The sequence below is a fragment of the Patiria miniata genome, unplaced genomic scaffold, assembly GCF_015706575.1.
Source record: "Patiria miniata isolate m_02_andy unplaced genomic scaffold, ASM1570657v1 HiC_scaffold_21, whole genome shotgun sequence".
Taxonomy (NCBI): Eukaryota; Metazoa; Echinodermata; class Asteroidea; order Valvatida; family Asterinidae; genus Patiria; species Patiria miniata.
Genome location: NW_024037060.1, coordinates 2,146,107 through 2,170,949, shown reverse-complemented (window position 1 = coordinate 2,170,949; position 24,843 = coordinate 2,146,107). Strand labels below are relative to the sequence as shown.

General features: G+C 43.7%; 2 protein-coding genes and 1 long non-coding RNA gene across 3 annotated transcripts; 2 read left to right on the top strand and 1 right to left on the bottom strand.

The window, feature by feature from the left end:
• Positions 1-265: 265 nt before the first annotated feature.
• Positions 266-5,404, bottom strand: LOC119729826. Its single transcript, XM_038202621.1, has 3 exons — positions 5,163-5,404; positions 422-4,915; positions 266-366 (listed from the first exon to the last, which is right to left on the bottom strand). Exons 2-3 carry the CDS (start codon positions 4,767-4,769, stop codon positions 266-268), a joined length of 4,449 nt encoding a protein of 1,482 aa, XP_038058549.1. The 5' UTR covers positions 4,770-4,915; positions 5,163-5,404.
• LOC119729825 (protein disulfide-isomerase A5-like) lies at positions 5,356-24,779 on the top strand. The gene is made up of 10 exons (XM_038202620.1): positions 5,356-5,517; positions 7,799-7,811; positions 9,629-9,834; positions 10,802-10,991; positions 11,214-11,281; positions 12,003-12,084; positions 12,946-12,958; positions 20,865-20,930; positions 22,043-22,296; positions 23,052-24,779. Exons 1-10 carry the CDS (start codon positions 5,356-5,358, stop codon positions 23,210-23,212), a joined length of 1,215 nt encoding a protein of 404 aa, XP_038058548.1. The 3' UTR covers positions 23,213-24,779.
• On the top strand, positions 20,363-20,774 carry LOC119729660. Its single transcript, XR_005271262.1, has 2 exons — positions 20,363-20,435; positions 20,712-20,774. It is a non-coding gene; the product is annotated as an uncharacterized LOC119729660 (long non-coding RNA).
• Positions 24,780-24,843: the final 64 nt, after the last annotated feature.

The window sequence follows — 24,843 nt, the reverse complement described above, 5'->3', positions numbered from 1 at the left end:
GATTTCCGCTGGACCATGGTGATCAGTCACTCCGAGGGAATCAGAAGAACCGAGTCGCTTATTGGCCGCAACAACGTCTTCTTCGTCAACTCACGGGCTGGTTGTAGAAACAGGCTCCTCTGGTCCGCGGCTACCATCTCCACGCTGGCTTTCCTGATGTGCCTCTGGCCATCAAGAACCCAGTAGCCTTCGTTCCTTATTGTACCCAAGGTAATGTGTCGACCTTGGTGGCTGCACTGCTGATGGAAGTGCTTGATGATGAGCTTTATGACATAGTTGTTGTTTTTTGGTAGTACAGCTGGGTGTGTTGCTCTCTCTGACAGTTGAGCTTTCTGCAATCTGCCTCCGACTCGGAGTACCCTGTTGCTGTCAAGGTAGGGGTTGAGCGAAGCCAGCTTGTTCTTCTTGGTCAACTTCCCACTTCTGAATTCGGCTAACTCGGTAGCAAAGGCTTCACTCTGCACACTCTTTATTATGACGGTCTCGGCTTTGAGACGCTCTCTGATGGACTTCGCCTTCTCACAGACATGCCAACCCTTGCAGTCAAATTCTGCTTTGAATGAGTTGGCAATGTGGATCAAGTTTGTAGTGGCTCTCATTGCTGAATCCCAACTTGAGAATCTGGTGAACCTCTCACTGCCGAAGGATGCATCGGTCAAGACAATCTTGTTGCAGCTTATCTTCTCTGGAGACACTTCTGGGTCATCCTGAAGTATTTCTATCTCTCTCTGCTTGTGGCTCGAGGGCAGGTCCTTTAGCCTCAGGAACTCTGGTCCGGCAATCCACATGGAACCACTTAACTCTGCTGCCAGAATGGACCTCGAAGCTAGGTCAGCTGGGTTTCTCTCTGATGGGACATACGCCCACTGCTCAGGCTCGGAGGTTTTGAGTAACCTGTTTACTCGGTTGCACACATAAGTGCGGAAGCGACGTTTTCTGTTGGTGATGTACCCCAGGACTACTTTGCTATCAGTGTAGAACTTTGATTCGTCAACTTTAATCTGTAGTTCCTGGGTGACGTAGTCTTCCATTTCTGTGGCCAGAACTGATGCACAGAGCTCAAGGCGTGGGATGGTGACGGCTGCTTTAGGTGCGAGCTTTGCTTTACCCATCACCAACTGGACATGGACTTCATCGTTGCTGCCAACCGTCCTCAAGTAGCAGACTGCGCCTATGGCCTTGTTTGAAGAGTCACCAAAAGTATGTAGTTCTCTTCTCACTACTTCCGTGGTTGAGAATGGTGCAAATGAGCGAGGAACTCGCACATCTGTCAAGGCGATCAGGGACTTTCTCCACATCACCCAGTCTTGGAGCAGGTCCTTTGGGAGTGGATCATCCCAGCCACCGCCATCTTGAGTCATCTCTCGCAGCAGCATCTTCCCCTTGATGATCACAGGTGCTGCCAACCCAATCGGGTCAAAGACTCCATTGACTTCCGACAACACTGTCCTCTTGGTACATGCGTTGGCATTCGGTTCTGCTATTTGGAAAGTAAAGGAGTCTGCCTTTAAATCCCAGGATACTCCCAATGTACGCCGTATGGTGCTTTCATCTTTGTTGGAGAGGTCAGCTTCAGCCAGGTTCAGGGCCAACTCGCTAGGCTCAAATGCTGCCAGGACACCAGCATCGCTGGAAGCGAACTTGTGCAGACGGATATTCGCAGTGGACAGGAGATCCTTCGTTCTCTTCAGCACGTCGACTGCCTCTTCCTTGGTTGGAAAAGACTTCAGAAGGTCATCCATGTAGAAATTTCTTTCTATCAGCTCCCTCACATCGGTGCCAAACTCTGCTTCACCTTCTTCAGCGGTCTTTCTTAAGCCACTGATGGCCACAGCTGGGGATGGCTTGTTGCCAAAGACATGCACTGTCATGCAGTAAGTGACAATGGCTGCATTCGGGTTGTTGTCCTCATACCACAGGAAACGTAGGAATCTTGTGTGGTCTTCTCGGACTCTGAAAGCATAAAACATCTGCTCGATGTCTGCGGTGACTGCAACTGGCTCCTCTCGGAACCTGATCAGGACGCCCAGGAGCTGGTTCATCAGATCAGGTCCACTTAACAAGACATCATTCAGGGAAATGCCTGAGAAGATGGCACTTGAGTCGAACACCACCCTCAGCTTGTCAGGCTTCTGGGGGTGGTATACTCCGAAGTGTGGGAGGTACCAAACTTCTTCACTAGCACTAATCGCCTCATCCAGAACCTGCTTAGCAAGTCCCTTCTCCAGAATCTTTCTCATGAACTCGATGTAGTGCTGCCTTTTCTTTTCATCCTTAGCCAGGGAGCTGGCCAGGGCTTTCATCCTGGATACCGCTTGGGTCTTGTTGTTTGGCAGTCTTCTTCTATTTTTTCTGAGGGGCAAAGGTGCGCACCAGTTCCCATCTTGATCTTTTTTCATCTTGCCAGCGATCAGCTCCATGAACTCTCTGTCGTCGGAGGATGGCCCAAGACGTTCATCAGCACTAGTGCTGATGAACACTTCTTCCCCCAATTCAGCTGCTTTAGGCCTGGTATGAAAGACCTTCACTGCCTTGTCACATGGCTGGAATTGGGCGGAATGGCGACCGTTTCTCAAGACCTGCGTAAAGTAGGTGCTGATTACGTCTTGCTGCAGGTAGGAGATGTCTGTCCGGATGTGGGCACCGTTCAAACAAACCTCGCCGACAACGACCCAGCCTAGATCGAGACGGTGTGCCCATGGCTGGTCATCTTTGCCGTTGATCACCTCTCTCACTTTGTGGAACTGCGGAGCATCTCTGCCAAGTAGCACTGCTATTTCGGCATCTTTGTTCAGGGGTGGTATCATCGGGGCAATTGGCTTTAGGTGATCAAAGGCTGCTGCCACCTCCGGTGTGGGTATCTCCGCCACATCTCCAGGAATGTTGTTGCACTCGAACAGTGTAGGCGTTGGAGCGGAAACTGTGCCGTCCATGCTCTCGATGACTAGGCCAGAAAGTTTTCTACCATGGACTTCCTGGAGGCCATTAACCGTCTTGACAGCATACGTTGACTTATTCTGTTCGACTCCTAATCTCTCAAGAAGATTTTCGTTGATGAGGGAACCATCACTCTGGTCGTCGATGATGACGTATGTGGTGATAACATGGTCCGGCTTTTCTTCCAGGTAGGCTTTTGCCAAACAAATTTTGGCGCATGACCGGCCTTCTTTACCGTTGCCACATACTCTGGTGCATTTAGGTGTGACGATTATCTGGGGCCGGTTGTCATACTTCATGGTAGGGGGTGTCTGATTTGACGCTGGTGGAACTTCTTGACTGGGTGCAGGCCTGTGCATGACTGTGACATGGGACTTGCCACAGATGTCGCATCTCACTGGGGTCTTACAGTTCTTAATGATGTGGTTGGCCCTCAAACATCGGAAACACAGGCGATTCTCTTTCACAAATGATATCTTCTCATCTATGGATTTCTGACGGAAGACCCGGCAATCCTGCAGCTTGTGTGCTGTGTTGTGTACCGGGCAACGGGATGTCTCCTTTGCTGCAGACCCTTCCTCCACCCCAGTCTTTCTTACAGTGAAAGAAGGCCTTGACGAAGAGCGTTCAGCTGCACTCTTGACAGCATCAGTAAACTGGAAGCTCGGGTCGCTTTGCACTCTGGCATGGTGCTGGATGAACTTTACAAATTCCTCAAAAGGCGGGAAGAGGACTGCATGCTTCTTCTTGTATTCTGACCCCTTCTCTCGCCACTTGTTCTGAAGCCACTCTGGCAATTTCTGCACTAGGGGCTGCAATCCTCTCGAGGAATCCAACGCCAGCAACCCTGGAAACTTCTCCGACTCCTTCAGGTATTGGACCTCAAGGAGAAGATATCCGAACTCTTCCATCTTGGTGCTGCCCTTTGGCGAGATCTTTTGGAACTGCTCTAGTCGGCCTGTGAGATCTCGTTCCACTGCCTCTGGGGAGCCATGTTTTTGCTCCAGATACTCCCAGGTTCGCTTGAGGCCCTCTTCTGGTCTGTCAATGTGAATGGAATAGATCCTTTGGACGAACATTTCTGTCTCACCCTCAAGGGAACCCAGGACCAGGTTTAACTCCTCATATGGTTTAAGCTCCAGGTCCTTCGTTGCTTGTTGGAAGCTGCACTTCCAGGCCCGGTAGTTGCCCGCACTGCCTTTGAATTTTCTGATTCCACTCTTTACCAGCTCTTTCTTCACCAACATGTTACTGATGGAGTTGAGACTCTCCTTGATGGGTGGGCTAGGGGGTTCCGGTAGCTTGCCATCTTTGGGGATAGACTGTGACGGCAGTGCAGGCTTGGTTTCAGCATCATCCTTTTTGTCTCGTATCACAGGCTGAACTTCTGGTGGGGACTTTTCTTCGATCTTGATTGCTGGTTTTTCTTTTTCAGGCAACTCTGTCTCAGGTTCCTTAAAGTGGTGGGATATATAGTCGCTGGTGCGGACAGCGGAGTCAACGACTGGCAACTGCAAATCTTCTTGGATACTGGCCGAACCTTCCTTCAAGGCGACTGACTCTAAAAATTCTGCTTCTGCTTCTGCCATTGCATACTCCTTTTCTGCACTCAATAGAAGAAGAGCATTGGCGACGTCTTGTTCTTGCCGACGAAGACCTGCCTCTTTCTGGGTGAATTCCACCTTTGCTTTTAAGGACTTGGCTTTAGCACGAGCCAGAATGGCTGCTGAGCTCATGTTTGACTTCAGGGAACTTCTGCTGGTTTTGTGTGATGCCCGTGTTCGTTGAGAACTGGCACTGTTTGCGTCGTCTGAGTCAAGTACTTCGATCATCTTGAATAGTTCTTTTTACTATGACGAACATGGAGCGCCGAGGGCGCCCTCTCTCCGACAAGTTAACCTCTGACTAATACAGGATTTGTGAACTTTGACTGCTTTATTCTCATTCCTGTGTCGTGGGTGGACCACATGAGGTAAAACTGAAAAACAAGAAATACAAGGAAAATACACTAAATACAATTAACAATGTGCACAAATTAACACAGGTTGGCAAGAGATTTAACACTACCAGACATAAAAATATAAATGAAATATTGAAAGATCAAAAAGTAATATGTCAAACTGATACATGTATACGAAACATCACAAAGGTAAGTGCATAATATCATCTCAAAAACTCCAAGGGATAGTACATTCACATTAGATAATCTATGGAAATTAACCTACAGAACTGTGCTCTCCAAAAGATGAAGTATCCTCAAACTTCCTATGGGTCTGGAATACTGAAATCATCAACCAGTGGTCTTCTGGTGTAAGGCTATCGGAATAGAGTGGTCTCAAAAAGATGGAAAAATGGGCACAAAAATGGACTTAAACTTGGCGTGACTGAACAATTGTGTAACTTGAGCGAAAAACTACGATGACCACGAGAGGGCGCAATACTACGATATCGCAACTCACACTGCCAGGGGTGAACATAACAGACATCTTGGGTCGCCGACCACGCCTACCCGGCAATTCTGTACCGTCCGAAAGAGACATTCTCGGCTTGGTCGCCGTCCTTGATCGCTCCACACAGCAGGTACTTGTTGCCATAGACCAACCCGTTAATGGTTCATTGCGGGTCCATATTTTTGGGACAGGCCAGGGGTTGCATACCCCTGCAGAATGCAGGTCGCTGGAGAAGGCAGATGGTTTTTTTTTTTTATTCCCAAAGAGTAAAACAAAAAATCACTCCATCCGATTCAAACTAGGGACAAGACGTTTAGACTACTTTAGAGTGAATTGTATTCAATCAAATCGTTTCCTGGTTTGGTCGGGTTTTTTTTTGGAGGGGGGGGGGGCGTTTCTCTAAAGGCATATAGAATCATTTGCTTTTCATGCATTTTGTTCGTTTTCAATAATATCACCAATCGAAATTCCAAGAAGACTTAAAAAAAAAACCTGTTGAATTTTCAGCTCAGTGGATATTACAATGAATCGTAAGTCATTTGCTCGCAGTGACTCGAGTCGAGTCGAGTAGTCATTACAACTCTGGATGATTCTGGCACAAATGCTGAAAATGATCATCGTCATTTCTTGATGTTAGGCATCCGAATGCTGTAACGTCATCAAACCGGAGGTTAAAGGTCAATCATTTTGATACAAATACGCATTAATGTAATTATTCTTCTTTCCAAAAAATAAAAAATTATAAAACATGATAAAATGTTAAAACTGAGACAACTATTAATTGAATTTTGTTTAATTAATCAGATATCTTCAGAAAATAAGCAGAATCTGTAAGTGAGGCGTTCTAAAACGAATAGGCTACAGACTGCTTTGACACGAGGTACAAAACTGTGATACAGGGAGCGATTCCATTTTCCTAAATATAATTCTTCCTGGGATCACTAGTCTTCGGAAGGCTATGTAGGCTAAATTACTGGAAATCAATATTATAAAATACTATAGTCCTTTTTCGTTTCGTTAGCTCACAACATAATTTTAATGGCGCCCGTGTAAAGACAGACAAGCCATCAAAACATGTATTTTTAGATAAGCATATGTTGCATAAACTCCAGGGACGTTAGAGGCTCCGTCACACTAGCACAGTGCAGCACCAGAAAGGTGCCTCGAAAATTTAGATCTTGGTTTCATAAACATTTTCCGAGGCAGCAACAAAGTTCATACACTGTAAAAGCTTTGTTTAGCTTGAAATTTCTGAACACCTAATTGTACCCACTTGAATCTACGACACGGATGTCTGTGACATGTTAGGTACACTATGGAAGCCTGTTAGTACCATCAAGTATTTAAAGTGAAAGTATACATATAATATAAATGACTAATCATATCAGGATGAAGTCGAATGACAGGCTAAATACGGTGCACACTGTTATCACTCTTTCTTTTATTTTCTGTCTCAGACAAACAAACTTTAACAGGTAAATTTGACTTTTGATAACTTATTAATGAAGACAGTAACAGGATTTCGTATGTGCAAAAAATATCTAAATATGTCTAAGACCAAACACGTAACAAAAAATTGGTACCATAAAGCACCATTTTTACAGTGTAGAGTGAACACTTTTTTTGCTTTTCATATAATTTTGGTTGACTTTTGAAAAGAGTCCATGCATTTTATTATTCATGAGTAAACTGTAAACCACTCAAAAAGTTGATTGGTTGAAAACACTATCAATCTAAGTGGTTTACCCAAGGTATAGGCTAAATCACTCGAAGCAATCAATACTAAAATACTAGTCCGTTTTCTGAATTTTCGTCATAACTGATTGCAATCGCACCTCCAGTGTTCCTGTCATATTTCAAATACAGAATATCCATATTTCGTTCTTTCGTAAAATGTAGCCTCACGGCATAATTTTATTATACCCATGCAAAGACCAAAAAGCCATCAAAACATTTATTTTTAGAAAAGCATATCCAATGGCGTCGGAGGCTCCGTCAAACTCCATATTGAAGTCTACCGCAGATACTGTTTCATATTTTATGAGCACTTGAGTCATAATTATGAGCATGCAGCACCAAAAGCAATGCGCCTATACAATTTGTATCTTGTCTTCTATACACATTTGCCGAGGCAGCAACAAACTTCAAATAGAGTAAACAGCGATCATACCCTTTGTGATTTTTATAATTTGGTTAGCTGGCTGACTTTTAAGAAGTATCAATGCAAAAGTGTACTCGTGAATATTAATTATTAATATTCACGAGTACAAAACGATTTGGTTTAAAACACTATCAATCTTAGTGACTGATGGCCCATAAGCTAAATCACTCGAAACAGTCAATTTTAATATACCTTACCAGTCCATTTTCGGATATTTTTCGCCAGTTTTCCTCTCGTATTTTAAATACAGGTGTTACCGAGTGGTAAAATAAATAATTATTGCTAGGGGTGAATCTGTAATACAATCTCGTCAATCACACCAACCGTTGTCGGATGATGGTAATAGAGCCAATGGGACTATTACTAAATCCAGACTAACCAAATTGAAGGAAACAAGGATGCACAAAATGAATTTCCAGGCGACAGTAAATTTAGAAAAATATAAGTATCTGAAATTGTAATTCAATTATCCTCAAGCAAACAAAATATATGTTATTAATCCCGGGAATAACAAGGCCCCAAAATTTCAACGGTTAGCAACCGCTACAAAAAAATATTCTAGTGGCGGTTTTAACCGCCACTAGAATATTATAAAACAACAAGTAACCACAAGTTTTAATATAAATGGCCGCACCTTAATTTCATGAAATTTAAGGCAATATTGTGATGCAGCAAGCAAATGAACTTAAGTTAACCCCAGAAATTTATAATTTCGTAAAATATACTCTGGAAACGTTCGTTTCGTTGATTCACAGCATAATTTTTATTATGCCCATGCAAAAACAAAAAAGCCATAAAACATTTATTTTTAGATAAGCATATGTTACTTCCAGGGACGTCTAGAGGCTTCGTCAAGTCCATATTCGAGTCTACTGATGCTGATAATGTGCAACAACAGAAATGCGCCTCGAAAATCTAGATCTGGTTGGTTCCCTTACCAGACGATCCTGATATCTCATAGCAGTCAAACTATTTTATTGTCGGAGGGGCCAGACTATCTCACGCAGACGGCCGTTGATGTTGACGACAACTTGGTTCGCGGGCTTTTCCTTTCACGATCGCGATTGGCCACTTAAAGATTCGGCAGCCAATAGCGTGGAGGCTTTTATTAGGAAATGTTGATGAACGTTTCTTTTTTGAAATATTATTTTTTCAATGGTTCTCCCTTAATATTTTCTATTTTATATGGGACTAACGGTCGGAGAAAAATTACAGATGTGTTGGGTTGAAATAAAATACGGGTTTGTGTATGTAGCGGAATCCGTTCTCAAACAAAACTTAAAATGTATAACTATATTTACTTTGAAAGAAAACAAGTTCTACATTATCCATATATAATAAAAGTGTCGAGCCCAGGATGCGGTTAAAATTTGTTTCGTGGAAAGGAAAAATCAGAACCCTCCATAAGATAGGTCTATATCCACCACTCCGATCCATTATGGTCCCGAGCTATGAATGATAACAACGGATTGGCTGTTTCGATTCTGCGCCAAACTCCACATGAGACGAATTTCCTGAAACTTGGACGAATAAGAACATGGTCTGATCCAGCTTGTAGGAAACGAAGGGTTGGCATGGGGGGGGGGGGGGGGGGGTACGGGTATTCTTGAGGCGTGCCCTACACTAGGGGCTCCGGAGGCATGTCCCCCCGGAAATTTTTGAAATCTACTAGGCAATTTGAAAATAAATTTAGGAAATTTAGCATTAAATTTATTAGTTTGGCCCCATTTTACTGGTATCATAACATTAATCTGCGGGATTGCACCCCCACCCCGAAGAATGAAATACATACACGAATTACTCTGGACCGAATATGAAATCTATTGGTGTAACTTTGAAATCGGAATTAACAATTGGAGGCCAACGACGCTCTGCGTGGAACGATATGGATCCTTCCATGGAATTTGAAAGATACATGTGTTAAAGCATATTCCTTGTTCTGTGGTTAAAGTAATTGGGAAAACCTATTGATGTTTATGTCTGTATTCAGGGTAATGGGTGCGCATGTTTATGGTCAATTTCTGTTAATATCCATAATTTGTGCTGAGAGTGTTATATTGTTGCCATTTTCCGTTTCTAGGGTGTGGACACTGCAAGAAGGCCAAGCCGGAATTCACGGCCGCGGCTGACCAGCTTAAAGACGAACTGAAGGTTGCCTACATTGCCGTTGATTGCACCGACGACAAGAGCAAGGAAATGTGCTCGACTTATGGTGTAACGGGCTACCCAATGTTGAAGTACTTTGTGTACGGCAAAGACCCTGTGCCTTATAGTGGAGGGAGAGAGGTTAGCTGAGTTTTTTTTCTGATTTGAAGATTTTTCTGTTCATCTGTGTAAGCCAAATTTGAGGTTTTCAAATTACCTATAAGATTATGACAACCTATTTTCTATTTCTTTGTGTGCAACCAGTCAGATTCTGTGATTTGTGAATGCATAGCCAACTTAACCTCTGATTGGTGCATGTCAATAGACCAGCCCGTTAGGCCCCGCCCACTCCTCATTTTTAGTGACACCATGTGCACCTCTGCAGTTGCACATGACATGGTGCAGCTGTGTTCATTGTTCAGACATGTTGGACAGTTGTTAGACATTTGGTCCAGGCATGCAACTTTTCCTTAGATCTCTTGATTTCCTCTTTATCCACTTCGCACTTATTCCATTTAAAATTGAAAACACTGTTTAAAGTTTTCAAAAGCTATGAATTTTGCCCTTTTTTTGTTACTTCCCAGTTGTGCACCTGTTTCGCACCTGTTGGTTGCACAATCAGCGTTGTGATTGGTCAAAACATCAAGAGTTGAACGGATCTATTACTGTGGTGTCCCAATCTGGGGCTAGTTTGTTTGCCCTCTGGGCAATTCCGTAAAATCCAATTCTCTGAGTACGTCCGACTACATGATGTAGAAAGTTGTTAAGGTGGTGGTACCTTAGTTTGGTCTGTAATTGTTTTCTACTCATTAGATGTCACATATTATAGTTTTGTTTCATTTAAATTGGCAACGGGCTAGACAAAATAATCTTTTAGGGTGTTTTGTACATACAAAGTCTTTACTTTAAATTGGGTTAAAAATATTAAATTAATTTTCTTGGTTGAAATTAAACCAAGTGACCTTTAAATGAAGAACCAATACTTTACCTTAAAGGGTGATTCTTGTGTGTGTGTAGTCATTTAATTCCTGTTGAGCAAGGAATTCAATGTATTCAGTTCTTGTGCATTGAGTTCAATACAAATATTTATATTTTTTTAAATGAACAGGAGATTGACTTTGTGCGCTTCATGATGTTGCTGGTGAACCCCGACGCGGCGCCCCCTCTTCCCGAGCCGGTAGTGGAGGACTTCTTTGCAGAGCTGGACGGAGGGGAGAACGTCTTACAACTCACCGACAGCACCTTTGATGATGTCATCAATAAGGAAGAATCAGTCTTGGTCATGTTCTATGCTCCTTGTAAGTGAGACATTGTAGTTGTTGGGCGTCGGAGTCCCTCCGGTTCTTTTCAGAACCACACATACTCACAAAAGAGATTTATTCACATGGTGCTACCACAAACTTATCTTGTCCTAGTGCCATCTTCTTTTCATGAATAGAGTTGATAGCTTCCATTTAAATTTTGCCCGAAGCCCATTATAATTGGTGGTATCTGATTGGTTCTTATTTCTTGCTCTGCAGGGTGTGGTCACTGCAAGATGATGAAGCCTGCCTTCTCGGAGGCTGCAACTCTCCTCAAGGAGGCAGAAGTAAGATGCCTCTTTAATTATCCTCCCCTCTTCAAAATTAAGACGTTTCTTTGATTAGATGCTGTCTTGAAGCAAGGCCTCATTTTCTGTGTCTGTATTATTTTGAAGATTTTGTTAGTTCTACACTTACAAAAAAAGTCCTTCAAATGTAGGCATCTTGTATGCATCTTGTTAACAAGACAAGGCAAGCCAGAAAAGCTGGGCCCAGAGCACATCTTCTTTTCCATCGATTCTGAATGGTTATTCACTGGAAGGGACTGTAGGCTGGCTCTCTGGGACCAGCAAAAACAGTACCAAGTAGAACAGACGTAGGTTTATGCATAAATCTTGACTCTGTCGACTCTTTGTACGTTTGGGAGCATATTCCCATTAATGAGTCTTAAGGACTTTTTTTTTCGCCTTCCAGATTTTTATGTGGATTTTTAATGAGCATTGGCAGTTCTTCGCGTTAATTTAATTTTGGCATCCTGCTGAATGTGGGCATAATGTACTGTCGTTGACAAAAGTGACCACATATTTCCATGGTGCTAGATTTGTTCAAGGGCCTGTAATCTGACAAGTAGCTCTGGTGACCTTTTGACCTTTGGGTTTTACAAATCAGGCGAACAGTTACTAGATACTGTCACTGACCTCACACTTACTTATCAAAGATTTTGTTTGGTATGTCAGGAATGACATAAATTTTTGTTTTTTGTATTTTTTTTATTGTACTATTTTGCAGACACCAGGCGTGCTTGCCGCAGTTGACGCAACTGCCAACAAGGCCCTGGCGGCTAAATACGAGATCCGAGGTTACCCACTATGTGAGTAGGTCAGACTGGCTTGAAGTGTGTGGGTACCAGACCTAGAATATGAGTTAGGCAACGTATTAGTAACTTGACATCCCAACTTCTGTTGTCTTCAGCATTGGCCATGTCACTGGTTCCCAACAGAAGTAGCTGGTGCCATATCCCCAGGCACACAGTCTAAATGAGCCATTTCCAAAACATCGGCCTTTTCTTCAGCATTGGCTACGTCCCTGGTTCCCGACACGGGCGTTTGGAAGTTGGGGGCGGGGGATTCTGTTTGTGAAGAAAAAATACAAAAAATAGCAAGAAAGATGCAGAAGTGGAGCACTTTTGCAAATCCCTGGATAGTTTTGACCAAATACTGAGATTGGTACCATTATCAAAAGCTCATGTACTTACGAAATTCACTGGTATTTTCAGTTTGCTGGTCAGGTTCGGAAAAAGACTATGACTACAATCCTGCATTGAACGCATGAATTTCGAAGGATTTGATGTTTCTGTACATATAGCGGAATCCGTTGACAAGAATTAGGAGCGGTTACTGCGGTGGTGCCACGCTCACGTGCATGCTGCACGCATTCTTAAAGACAAGGTGTGCGCTTAAAGACAGGCTCGGAGTGCGTGCGTATATACCTGAGCTTGACTCGCGCAAGCCTGGCGCCACCTCAGAAAATGGCTGTTGTTGAATTAGTCTATATCACAACAAACAAATCCTTGCCCAGTCTCACAGATGACAATTGTTTCCAAGACAATTATATGTGAGTTGTTGTAGCTTTTTATTTGAATTGCCTCATGTAATTATTCGTTTTGATTTTTGTTTCTTAATGTTTTCCTGCAACTGCCCTGCTCCGCACCCGCAACATGATGTCTGCTCAGTAAAATATTTTAAGTAAGTGAAAGTGTAGATTGTAGATTCGTCTGTCCGTGTGTTACAAATGTTTTGCATGTACATGTAGTAGCTGTTCATCAGTAAAAGTCAAACTTTCAATATGCAGCTGTACTCAGTGCAGAACATATCGAACCACTCTAAGATGTCAGTCGGGTAGTGTGGCCTAGTGGTTAGGGTTTGTTACTCATGATCAGAGGGTCAGGGGTTCGAATCCAGCTGCTGGCCATATGTTGTGTCCTTGGGCAAGCTAATTAACCCAAACTTGCCTATTGTCCACCGGGGAGTATATTTTGGTACCGATATTAGCTGGGGAGTAACCTGCAATGGAATGGCATGCCATCAGGGGTGGGGGAATAGAAATATTCTCATTCGTTTCATGCCAAGGCAAGCAGAGATGAATGTCTGCTTGATGGACCAGACTTTACTTTTACTCAAAGATGTCGCAAGGGGTGTCCCTAGAGGGTGGACATGGGGGGTAGTCACCTCCACTGGCAAATTTGTTGTGTAGGCAAAAGTGTGAGTCTGTCAGCAGTTATGGTACATCAAATGGCGCCACCTAGTGTTCGATAGTGTCCTAAAGGGTTCGCATTGAACGGCACCCTAATCAGTCACGTGGTGTCCAGCTCCCCTCCCCCCTTCCAGCGTGGAGGGTCATCTCCAGAAACCTATTGTCACATCCTTTCATTCACTTGGTCTGCCAACAACCGTATATATAAGTAGTGTAACCACAGACTAAAACCCAGCACTCCAACCTGCAAAGCTTCCAGTTAGTTATATAAAGTTGTAACTGCTGGTGAGTTATTCCAAGCTTGCCACATGGTGGCGCTCTCCACAACTCATGAGGGCGCTCTTCATTGCTACCACAGATTCATGGTCCTTATTGATGACACATGTCTGTGTCCTAAATTTTTTGACTCGTACTTTGACTCAGTATAATTCGATCATCCTTCCACCCCAGGACCCGAGGACAGAGGTAAAGAAAGATTGATTATTAGAGAACTTTATATTATTGCAGTTTTTGTGCTACATAAGTGTGATTTGGGTAAATTTAGGGCTAGATTTTCATTATATTATTTGTATCAAATGATTATTGTTGAGTGCACTTTCACTGTTAAGTTGACCTTTGACCTTACACTTTCGAGGGGTTATTGCTACTATTTTTGATGCACATTTTAGATTAGTGATTTTCCTTTATTTTAAGATACCTTGTATTCTAATTAGAGTTAGTTTTGTTTTTGCTTTGTTGCATTTTTTACGTGAACTCTGCAATCGCCACAGTCATTTTTGGTAATAAATAAGCCAGGAATATACAGTCATGACAGTGTTGAACTTGAAACAGTGTTGTTAACTACAACCGCCACAGTAAAAACTCTTCTTGGGATAAGATGTCAGACACGGATGATATACCTCTTGGTGATTCGGCTTCAGTTCTCAGCCATGGCAGTCGCAGTTCGAGAGCCAGCTCAAGACACTCGAACACAGAGCTGCTTCGTATAACAGAGGAGCAGAAGAGAGCAGAGCTTACTGCTCGGTCTGCAGCTATCAATGAAGCACATGAGTTGGAGATATCAAGACGAACATTAGAAATGGAAAATCAACGACTCATGCAGCAGATAGAGATGTCACGACTGGAACTTCAAAGACGAGCGAATCAGCTGAGACTCCAGACAGAGATTAATGTGAGCAGCGCAAGACTTGAAGTTTTGGACAAGTTTGATGGTGAGTCCCCTCAGCAGTTGAATGATGTAAATGACCTCCCCCCAATAATTGATGGGCCATTTACCGAGGCAGAAGCTGAGAACGCACCAAACGATAGTCCACAACATCGTGCTCGCAAACTAGAACATGGGACTTTGAATACCTTTCGAGACACACAGAATGATGGTGACAATTTCCCTAAAACCCCACCCCCTATGTCTACTCCACCTACTGGAATGTCGGATTCATCTGACGCAGTTCTCCCCCCACAGACCAGTGATGTACCCCGCAACGATGTGGCAAGTGCCATCACAGCACTGGCAGATGTGCTCACACACCGGGAGGAGAAATTGCCTAAGAAAGAACCAGAAATCTTCAAAGGCAGTGTATTCGACTTCCCCGTGTGGATGAATTCCTTTTCCGTCCTGGTAGAGCAGCGCTACACATCACCAATCGACCGCCTATACTATTTAGGCAGATACACGTCTGGTGAGGCCCGAGAGTGTATCAAAGGACTTCTCGCCTTGAACAGTGAGAACGCATACCAAAAAGCGAAGAAACTCCTGACTGAGCGGTACGGTAACAAGATGCTAGCTGCAAGCACCTATCGTGAGAAAATAAGCAAATGGCCGACCGTGAAGCAAGACGATGGAAAAGGACTGCGTAATCTCTCAGATTTCCTTTTCCAGTGCGAAACAGCCATGTCAACTCTGAGCCAGTTAAAGGTTCTTGACGACCCAGCCGAGCACAAGAAAATTATAGAGAAGCTACCGAGGCAGGTGCAGGGTCGTTGGCTTCGTTTCGTCGACCAGTGCATGTATGGCCAGAAGGATGCAGAGGAAGGTGATTACCCGCCCTTTGCCGAGCTGTGCAAATTCATCGCAAAGGAGGCTCGCATTGCCTGTAGCCCCTTTCACCAAAAACCGATGGACGAGAAGAGGGAATTGACAAAATTTGTCAAACCTACCAAGTCGGGAACAGCCACGACATTTGCCTCAAAGGCAGATGAGCTCACAACGAAGAAGAAGACTAGCCCCCTAAAGGGCAACACCCCCCCTTCACCCAATGCAAACAAGGCATCAACATGTCCCCTCTGCAAGAGCCAACATCAACTCGATTCCTGTAGCAGTTTTGCAGCCATGAGCCTTAGTGAAAGGCATGACCTCATCAAGAAGAGCGGCCTTTGCTTTGGATGTCTCAAATGGGGTCACAGAAGTCGCGAGTGTCGCCACAAGAAGCAGTGTGCAGTCTGTGGGCGCTCCCACCCTACTTTGCTGCACGACTTCTCCAAGTCCACTCCAGATGTGCAGACCAAAGATGACACCGATGACAAAGAAGTGGTTGTTGTCCAATCTACCACACATCGAGTGCAGACACTTGACGTCGGAGAAAATTGCTCACACACTCTCATCGTTCCCGTCGTCGTTCATCACATCAAAGAACCCTCTGCGAAGGTGATAGTATACGCCCTATTAGATGAACATTCCGATTCTTGCTTCGTCTCAGATTGGACACTAGAAAGGCTCGGAATCGATGGAGAGGCAGTCCAGCTGAGTCTGTCTACAATATTAGCGAAGGGCACTATATCATCCAGAAAGGTGCATGGCCTAACTGTCAAGGGATTGTCCGAGGACACCGAGATACAATTACCAGGCGCCTACTCCAGAGAATCTATCAATGCAAACCGTGAGCAGATTCCGAAGTTGGACACCGTGAAGGAGTGGCCTCACTTGAAACGAGTCGCCAACCTGCTACCTCCCTACCTGAGTGAAACCGAGATCGGACTTTTGATTGGCTGCAATGCAACTCGCGCAATCAAGCCGAGAGATGTCGTCCATGGAGAGGAAGATGCCCCATATGCAGTCAGAACAGCCCTTGGATGGGGAGTGATAGGAATGATGCGTCATGACAACGGTGGCAACAATGTTTGCAGAATTCCGAATGCATCAAAGGAGCAACAAGGCCACTTCGCCTTTCGCACCCAGGTGAAAGAAGTCAGCCCCCTCCAAGTCACAAAAATGTTCGAGATGGACTTCATCGGGAAAGACACCGAAGAAATGGTTTCCCACGATGACCGAAAGTTCATGCAGAAGATGAAGGATGGCATCCACAGACGTGATGATGGCCACTTTGAGATGCCCCTCCCACTCAAAACAGATGTCCAGCTCCCCAACAACAAGCCAGTAGCTCTGAAGCGGCTCAACAAGCAAAAAATGAAGATGTTGAGCAACCAAAAATATCGAGATGATTACAAGACCTTCATGGAAAACATCATCGAAAAGGGCTATGCAGAGAAGGTTCCGGACGAGGAACTTGACCTGGACAACAAGGCCGTGTGGTACATACCTCATCACGGGGTATACCATCCCAAGAAACCAAACAAGATCAGAGTCGTCTTCGACTGCAGTGCTGAATACGAGGGTGAAGTGTTGAATCGACACCTACTGCAGGGACCCGATATGACCAACAATCTTGTTGGGGTTCTTTGCCGATTTCGGAAGGACCACGTCGCCTTCACCTGTGACATCGAAGGCATGTTTCATCAAGTTGGCGTCAACGTGGAAGATCGCAACTACCTGAGATTCTTGTGGTGGCCAGGAGGTGAAATGAACCAGTCCCCAAATGAATATCGAATGACGGTTCACTTGTTCGGCGCTACCTCTTCCCCAGCTTGTGCAAATTTTGCACTGAAGTGTGCTGCTGATGCATACGAAGATAGTTGTGGGACGGCGGCAGCCGACTTCATACGGAAGGACTTCTACGTCGATGATGGACTAAAGTCAGTCCCAACTTCCGATGAAGCCCTGAAGTTGATAGAAGACAGCAGACGGCTGTGTCAGAAGAGCGGATTCCACCTTCATAAGTTCATCTCCAATGACAAGGTGGTTGTGAATTCCATACCTCTCAGTGAACGAGCCAAGGATGTTCAGAACGTTGACGTGTTCTCAGAAGGCCTTCCCATCGAGCGTACTCTAGGTGTACAGTGGTGTGTTGAATCCGATGCTTTCCAGTTCAGAGTCCACTTCAACGACAAACCACCCACTCGTCGCGGCATCATGTCGAGCGTCAGCTCCATATTTGATCCACTTGGTCTGGTAGCACCAGTCTTGCTTGTTGGAAAACGCATTCTCCAAACCTTGTGTCGTGATGGGTATGCATGGGACGACCCAATCTCAGAGGAAATCAGATCTGAGTGGGAGAAATGGAGGAACGACATCCTGCATTTGGCATCACTGAATATCCCACGATGCTACAAGCCTGAGAAGTTCGATGTCATCAAGTCCGCAGAACTGCATCACTTCTCCGATGCCAGTACCGAAGGCTATGGTCAGTGTAGCTACTTACGACTGATAGACGACAAAGGAAGTGTATGTACAACTCTGGTCATGGGAAAGTCCAGAGTAACTCCTTCGAAGCCAGTTACCATCCCTCGACTGGAACTTACAGCAGCCGTCATCTCGGTGAAAGTCAGTACTTTCCTCATGAAGGAACTAGAGTATAGCGATGTGACTCAGTTCTACTACACTGATAGCAGAGTCGTACTCGGGTATATTGCCAATGACAGCAAGAGGTTCCACATATTCGTCGCCAACCGCGTGCAGAAGATCAGAGATCACACCACACCTGAAGATTGGCGACATGTTGACACTAAAACTAACCCAGCAGATGCAGCTTCCCGAGGTCTTTCTGCCGAGTCGCTCATCAAGAGCAAACTCTGGTGGAGTGGTCCCGGTTTCCTGCAAGAAAGAGAAACCCCTCCACCCGACACTGAGCACGTGGAGCCAAGTTCAAACGACCCAGAGGTGAAGAAGGCATCTGCATTCAATGTCCACACTGAGGCCTCCAACTACCCGAGCATGCTTGAAAGATTCCAGTCCTACTCAAACTGGTTTCGCCTGAAACGTGCAGTAGCATTGTGCCAACGCTACATGAAGAAGCTTAGAGATCGCTGCTTCAAATCAGCTACTACTGCACCTGATGCCAACACCCCCCTCACTGTAGACGAACTCCAGCATGCAGAACGACTGATACTGAGGCTAACTCAAGAGGAAGCATTTCCAAAGGAAATTAGAGCCCTCAGCAAACCCGATGGTCTTCCTAATGGCGAGCAGCAAGGCCCAGGAAACCCCCTGAACAAGAGCAGTCCTCTGTATATGCTTGACCCAGTCATTGATGAAACAAAGCTGTTGAGAGTCGGTGGACGCATCAAGCAAGCCAAAGCACCTAAAGAGATCAAGCATCCCATCTTGCTTCCACGTCATGGCCACGTGACTGACCTGGTGATTGAACACTACCATGTTCAGAGTTGTCACTCGGGCCGTGGCATGACACTGAATAGCATTCGCCAAGCTGGCTTTTGGATTCTGCGGGCAAGATCAGCTGTTACCAGCCATATTTGGAAGTGCGTGACCTGCCGCAAACTCAGACGTGCTCCCTGTGGGCAGAAGATGGCAGAACTACCCAAGGACAGATTGGATCCATCCGCACCCTTCACCTATAGCGCTGTAGACTACTTTGGTCCCTTCATGATTAAAGAAGGACGAAAGGAGCTAAAAAGATGGGGGGTCATCTTCACCTGTATGGCATCCCGCGCAGTCCATATCGAGACAGCTAATTCGCTGAACACCGACTCATTCTTGAATGCCTACCGCAGATTCACATGTAGAAGGGGTCCAGTGAGACAACTCCGCTCCGATAGAGGCACAAACTTCATCGGTGGAAAGAATGAACTGGACGCTGCCCTAGCCGAGATGGATCAACCCAAGATATCTCAAGAGCTGCTAAAGGACAGTTGTGATTGGGTGACATTCAATATGAACGTTCCCACAGCCAGTCACATGGGAGGCACATGGGAGAGGCTCATCCGTTCAATCAGACAGGCGCTCTCAACATTGCTGCAGAAACATGGGCAACAACTGGATGATGAGCTCTTGAGGACCCTCATGACCGAGGCTGAAGCAATTGTGAACAGCCGACCTCTCACCTACGTTGACATGGTGGCCCCAGATTCAGAAGAGCCCCTCACGCCAAGCCAACTGCTAACGCTGAAAAGCAAGGTAGTTCTCCCTCCGCCAGGAGTCTTCATCCAACAAGATCTTTATTGCCGACGCCGATGGCGCAGAGTCCAGTACCTTGCCAACCAGTTCTGGTCACGTTGGAAGACTGAGTATTTGTCGACCCTACAAGAGCGGAAGAAGTGGCAGAAGGCTCAGCAGAATCTGGAGATAGGCAACATCGTCATGATGGTCGACGACTCCACTCCCCGATGCCAGTGGCAACTCGCTCGCGTGGTTGAGACGTACCCAAGCTCAGACGGTCACATCAGGAAGGTCAAGCTCCAAACTGGTCGATCTGTCTTCGAGAGGCCTATCCATAAGGTTGTACTACTGTTGGACCAGGAACGCCCCGACGAGGAGCCAAATGCCTGAACTTGAGCCGATACATGAACTGTACTTAAAGGAGCCACGTAGTGTTCACATTCTCAGTAGTATAGTAGTTACTATTTCCAGTTTTGCGCCTTTAGTCAAGTTTAATGTTAAAATTGTTAATGTTGTTAAGTAATTTGAAAGGTCAAATTAGGGGAGCCATGTAACTGCTGGTGAGTTATTCCAAGCTTGCCACATGGTGGCGCTCTCCACAACTCATGAGGGCGCTCTTCATTGCTACCACAGATTCATGGTCCTTATTGATGACACATATCTGTGTCCTAAATTTTTTGACTCGTACTTTGACTCAGTATAATTCGATCATCCTTCCACCCCAGGACCCGAGGACAGAGGTAAAGAAAGATTGATTATTAGAGAACTTTATATTATTGCAGTTTTTGTGCTACATAAGTGTGATTTGGGTAAATTTAGGGCTAGATTTTCATTATATTATTTGTATCAAATGATTATTGTTGAGTGCACTTTCACTGTTAAGTTGACCTTTGACCTTACACTTTCGAGGGGTTATTGCTACTATTTTTGATGCACATTTTAGATTAGTGATTTTCCTTTATTTTAAGATACCTTGTATTCTAATTAGAGTTAGTTTTGTTTTTGCTTTGTTGCAGTTTTTACGTGAACTCTGCAATCGCCACAGTCATTTTTGGTAATAAATAAGCCAGGAATATACAGTGTTGAACTTGAAACAGTGTTGTTAACTACAACCGCCACAAAAGTCATGATTTGTCTATGTATCTCTCTCTTATTACCAATGTTAACAGAAATGGAGAAGCAAATGATTACGTGTCGGGACGGTCTACAGAAAACATTGTGGACTTTATGAACAAGTAAGTTCATTCTTTTATAACTTTGCATGTTTCTCAGGCTCCATGGCAATCACATTTGTCTGTAAACCATCCATTTGCTGATGAAATATACTATTTCTTACGTCACCGAAATTGAATGTGTAAAACCACACATACTGAAATTTGTATCCTTGTGGAGACATTTCTTTGTTCTCGTGTAGTGAAGTTTTCGAGTTTGAAAGTGTAATTTAAAAATGCTCTTATTTTAAACAGAATTAATTTCCTTGGCTGAAATTCGGACTTAATATCCCTTTTCTAAAACTCTTCCATTTGTGACAGATCAACATTCCTTGGAAATTCTTAGTTTTTTGAGTAAAATCCATATATCTATTTCGTGATAACCTTGTGGAGATGTATTCATCTATAGAAATTGTGCTGTGGAGACGTATACATTCTTTTGTTCCCTATTGTGTGCATGTCTCCAGAGGGCACAGTGTATCAGATAATTATTTTATGCATAAAGTATGGACTCGTACACACAGCATGAAATGTGACGTATCTTGCAGGGAAACTTGCACAGTAAAATGTGGTGCAAGTGGACTTACGCTATTTGCCTGAAGTCTGTTAAGTTGGCTGCTCGTGTTCTGAGGTTGTTTCCTCTGGGAATAGTTCGCCTCCCTCATATGAATACACATTCTGGAGTTTTCGACATCGCAGCCGATTTCACGAAAGAGCTCGTAGGAATTACTCAACAAACTTACAGTTGATTTCACGAAAACTTGGAGTAGCTGCGCAATGTTTTAAATAATTTAAACATCTTGGATGAGAATAATAACAGCATTTACCACCACTGTTTGTGTATAATTTCTGTTCAGACAAAAATAGTCGTTGAATAACATCCGCCCGCCATTGTTTTGTCCAATTTTCTTTGGAATTGTGGGGCAGCTGTAAAAAATTCTGTCAGAGGTAAAAGAGCAAGTCATTTACTTCAAGCACAAAGCTGTGAGTGTCTTGTGTCAACATTATGTTGAGCAATAACAGGTTCCACAAAGACGGGCAGCATGAAAAGTAGAGTAACGCCATTGCCTAAATTTCGTGAAATTGGCTGTCGTTCTAAATCCTTTGAATTCTTTAAAACTCTCTTTTCGAATCAGTCCAAGTGAAGCGGCCACGCCAATCCCCCCTACTCCGGAACCCAAGTGGAGCGACGTGCCCAGCGCCGTCAACCATCTCACTCAGGCAAACTTCAAGTCGTTTACGGAGACCAACCGGTACGTCTTGACGATGTTCTACGCTCCGTGGTGCGGTCACTGCAAGGCCGCAAAGCCGGCGTTCCAGGACGCGGCCGAGGTTCTCAAAGACGAGGAAGGGATGGAGCTGGCTGCTGTGGACTGTACTGTGGAAAGAGGTAAGGTCTGGCCAGGGACTCTCGCCACCTCAAGGAAGAAAGGATGAAGATGACCAATCCCTACTTTTTCTTGTCCCTGTTACATCTGACATCTATGATTTCATGATTTTGGATGCCATCCTTATTCAGGCATGCAACTTTTCCTCGGATCAGTGGATTTCCTCGTTTGCAACTTTCCACGTGTGCCATTAAAAACTTTATAAACACTGTACAAACTCTTGTGCCGCTTTGAATTTCCTCGTTTTTTGTGTGGGATTTCCAGTTGCATGTCTGCTTATTGTATTCTTCCTGCAAGAGAGATTATGCGAAGCAAATGACCTACCCAACAAATAAAAGTTAGCTTGAAGTCATTGTTTATGATGACACATGTATAGCAAATTACAAAGTTCCGAAGTAAGATGGACGGGAAAAATGTCACACTTTGTACTATAAATTTATCCAGTGACCCATATCCTGTATGCACATCATGGTTCTTATTGAATACAGGTTTTATGCATTGGATTATAAAATTGTGGGGGAAAAAAAATAAGGGTACTGTGGAATATGATAACTATTAGGTCAGAATAATCTGTTGTTATTAGCAGAAATTCTTTGCTTTGATTCATTGAAAAGAACAGCTGCGAATCATTTGAGAGAAAGACCTTTGTGAGAAAAGTATTTTTTGTTAAATTTGATCAGGCATTGTTCAACAGGTTACAGACAATGGTTAAAGGCTTATGATTGGTTTTGGATTCTTGCCCTGCTTTTAATCCCAGATCTGTGCAGCGACTTCGAAGTCCAAGGGTTCCCTACTTTCAAACTTTTTACGGAGGGCTCCCCCACGGAATACCAGGGCGGCCGGACGAAAAGCGATTTTTACAACTTTATGCAAAGCCTGAAAAGCGGAGCCGGGGACCAGCCAAAAGAAGAGCTCTGATGACAGCTACCGGGCAAAGTGGTGTTCGTAGCAACCATTTCGGTTTATCATTTTATATTATTACATACACGGTTTGGAGGTGGAGGGAATTCTTTTTATACCCATTTACCCCCCCCAAAATTTAACCTGTGACTTGACATTCATCCTGAAGAATAGCGACCTTGGGGTCAACATGAGGTCATGAGGAATTGGGGTCACGACCTTTGCTCTTTCATATTTTATTATTTTTGTGAAATGCGCCATATTTTGTAAATCTGTAGTGTAATGGCTTTAACAATGTGTTTAATTTTCTTAACATTTCTAAACTCACAAACGTTTTTTGGGGTTTAAAACAGATGGAGTCAAAACAATACTACACAATATAAAATACATCCTTTCAGCATCATCAGCATAATAGGTCAACCATCAATTGTGAGGTGTTCTTGCAAAATGAGACGCCGAAACAGGGCACAGGTTGTAGTTGAGCATTGTTTTTAACGATTTTCATGTTTGTTGATACATGCACTTTAAAGAAATAGAATAAAATCGTGAAATGAAAGCGTTTTTAAGGAAAAAAACAATTGGCATCTTTCTTATTCACATCTACAAAACAGTTGGAACTTTAAAGGTATTTTTCTCAGCATTTCACTGCCAATAATTCAACTGTTTTCAAGAAATAATTCAATAAGTAAAACATTGGTGGATATTTTTATTGGATGTCTCATTTCAAAAGAAAGAGCAAATCCATTTTTCGGGGTGAAAGTTTCGAAATAGCACGGGGACTGAATCTTTTAATTATATCTTAGATTTTTTATTCATTCAATTATGCTCTGAATTTGTCATCTGGGATATTTTCTTTCATTTAGACAATTTATTGGGGAAGAAAAACAATTTAAGGTGTTTTGAAATAATGTAAGTTTTACTTTTTTGGGGTTTATTTTTGAGGAATCCTAAGTTTTCTCAGTTGTAGGTACAGGTACTTAAGTTTATTTTGTTGCGCAGGTAATTGTGTGAATTTCTTTAACTTTGTATACGTGTATATGGGTTGATTTCTTATATTTCAGCTTGCGATTTTGAAGTCTTCCTATTTTCACCATCATTTAAGCTATGATTGGTTTCATTTTTGGGTCTTTGGGCATTTTGAAAATTATTTCCAGAGCATCATTTTTGACATTAATCTCCTAAATAAATCTTAGTAGATACAGTTGGTATTCGAATCTTCTGTATCACCACCAAATTTTGTTTCATTACTTGGGATAGGCCTACTAAGGGTTCAGAATTTCCATTTCGTGAAGTAATAATTTAACGCTTTAAATAACCGTCTCCAGCAGTGAAACCTTGGGGGGGGGGGGGGGGGAGGGGGGTCAGTGTACTTCATATGGCTTAATGTTTTGTTCAACAGTATACAATTTTGAGCAATACTAATATTCATCCATCTTTAGCTACTCGAATCATGTTTTCAACATTTCAGGATTATTTCATCATGTTAATTAAGAAAACAGCAATAACTTGGGCATTTTGCCTGTAGAACTGGCTCTTTGTAATAAATAAAACTTGGCCTTTGTTTTTGTGATCGGGCGCGACACTATTTTGGTTGTGCGTTGTTTCAGTTCAGTGTAAAAAAACCCAGAAATGATGAAATTTAGACTCGT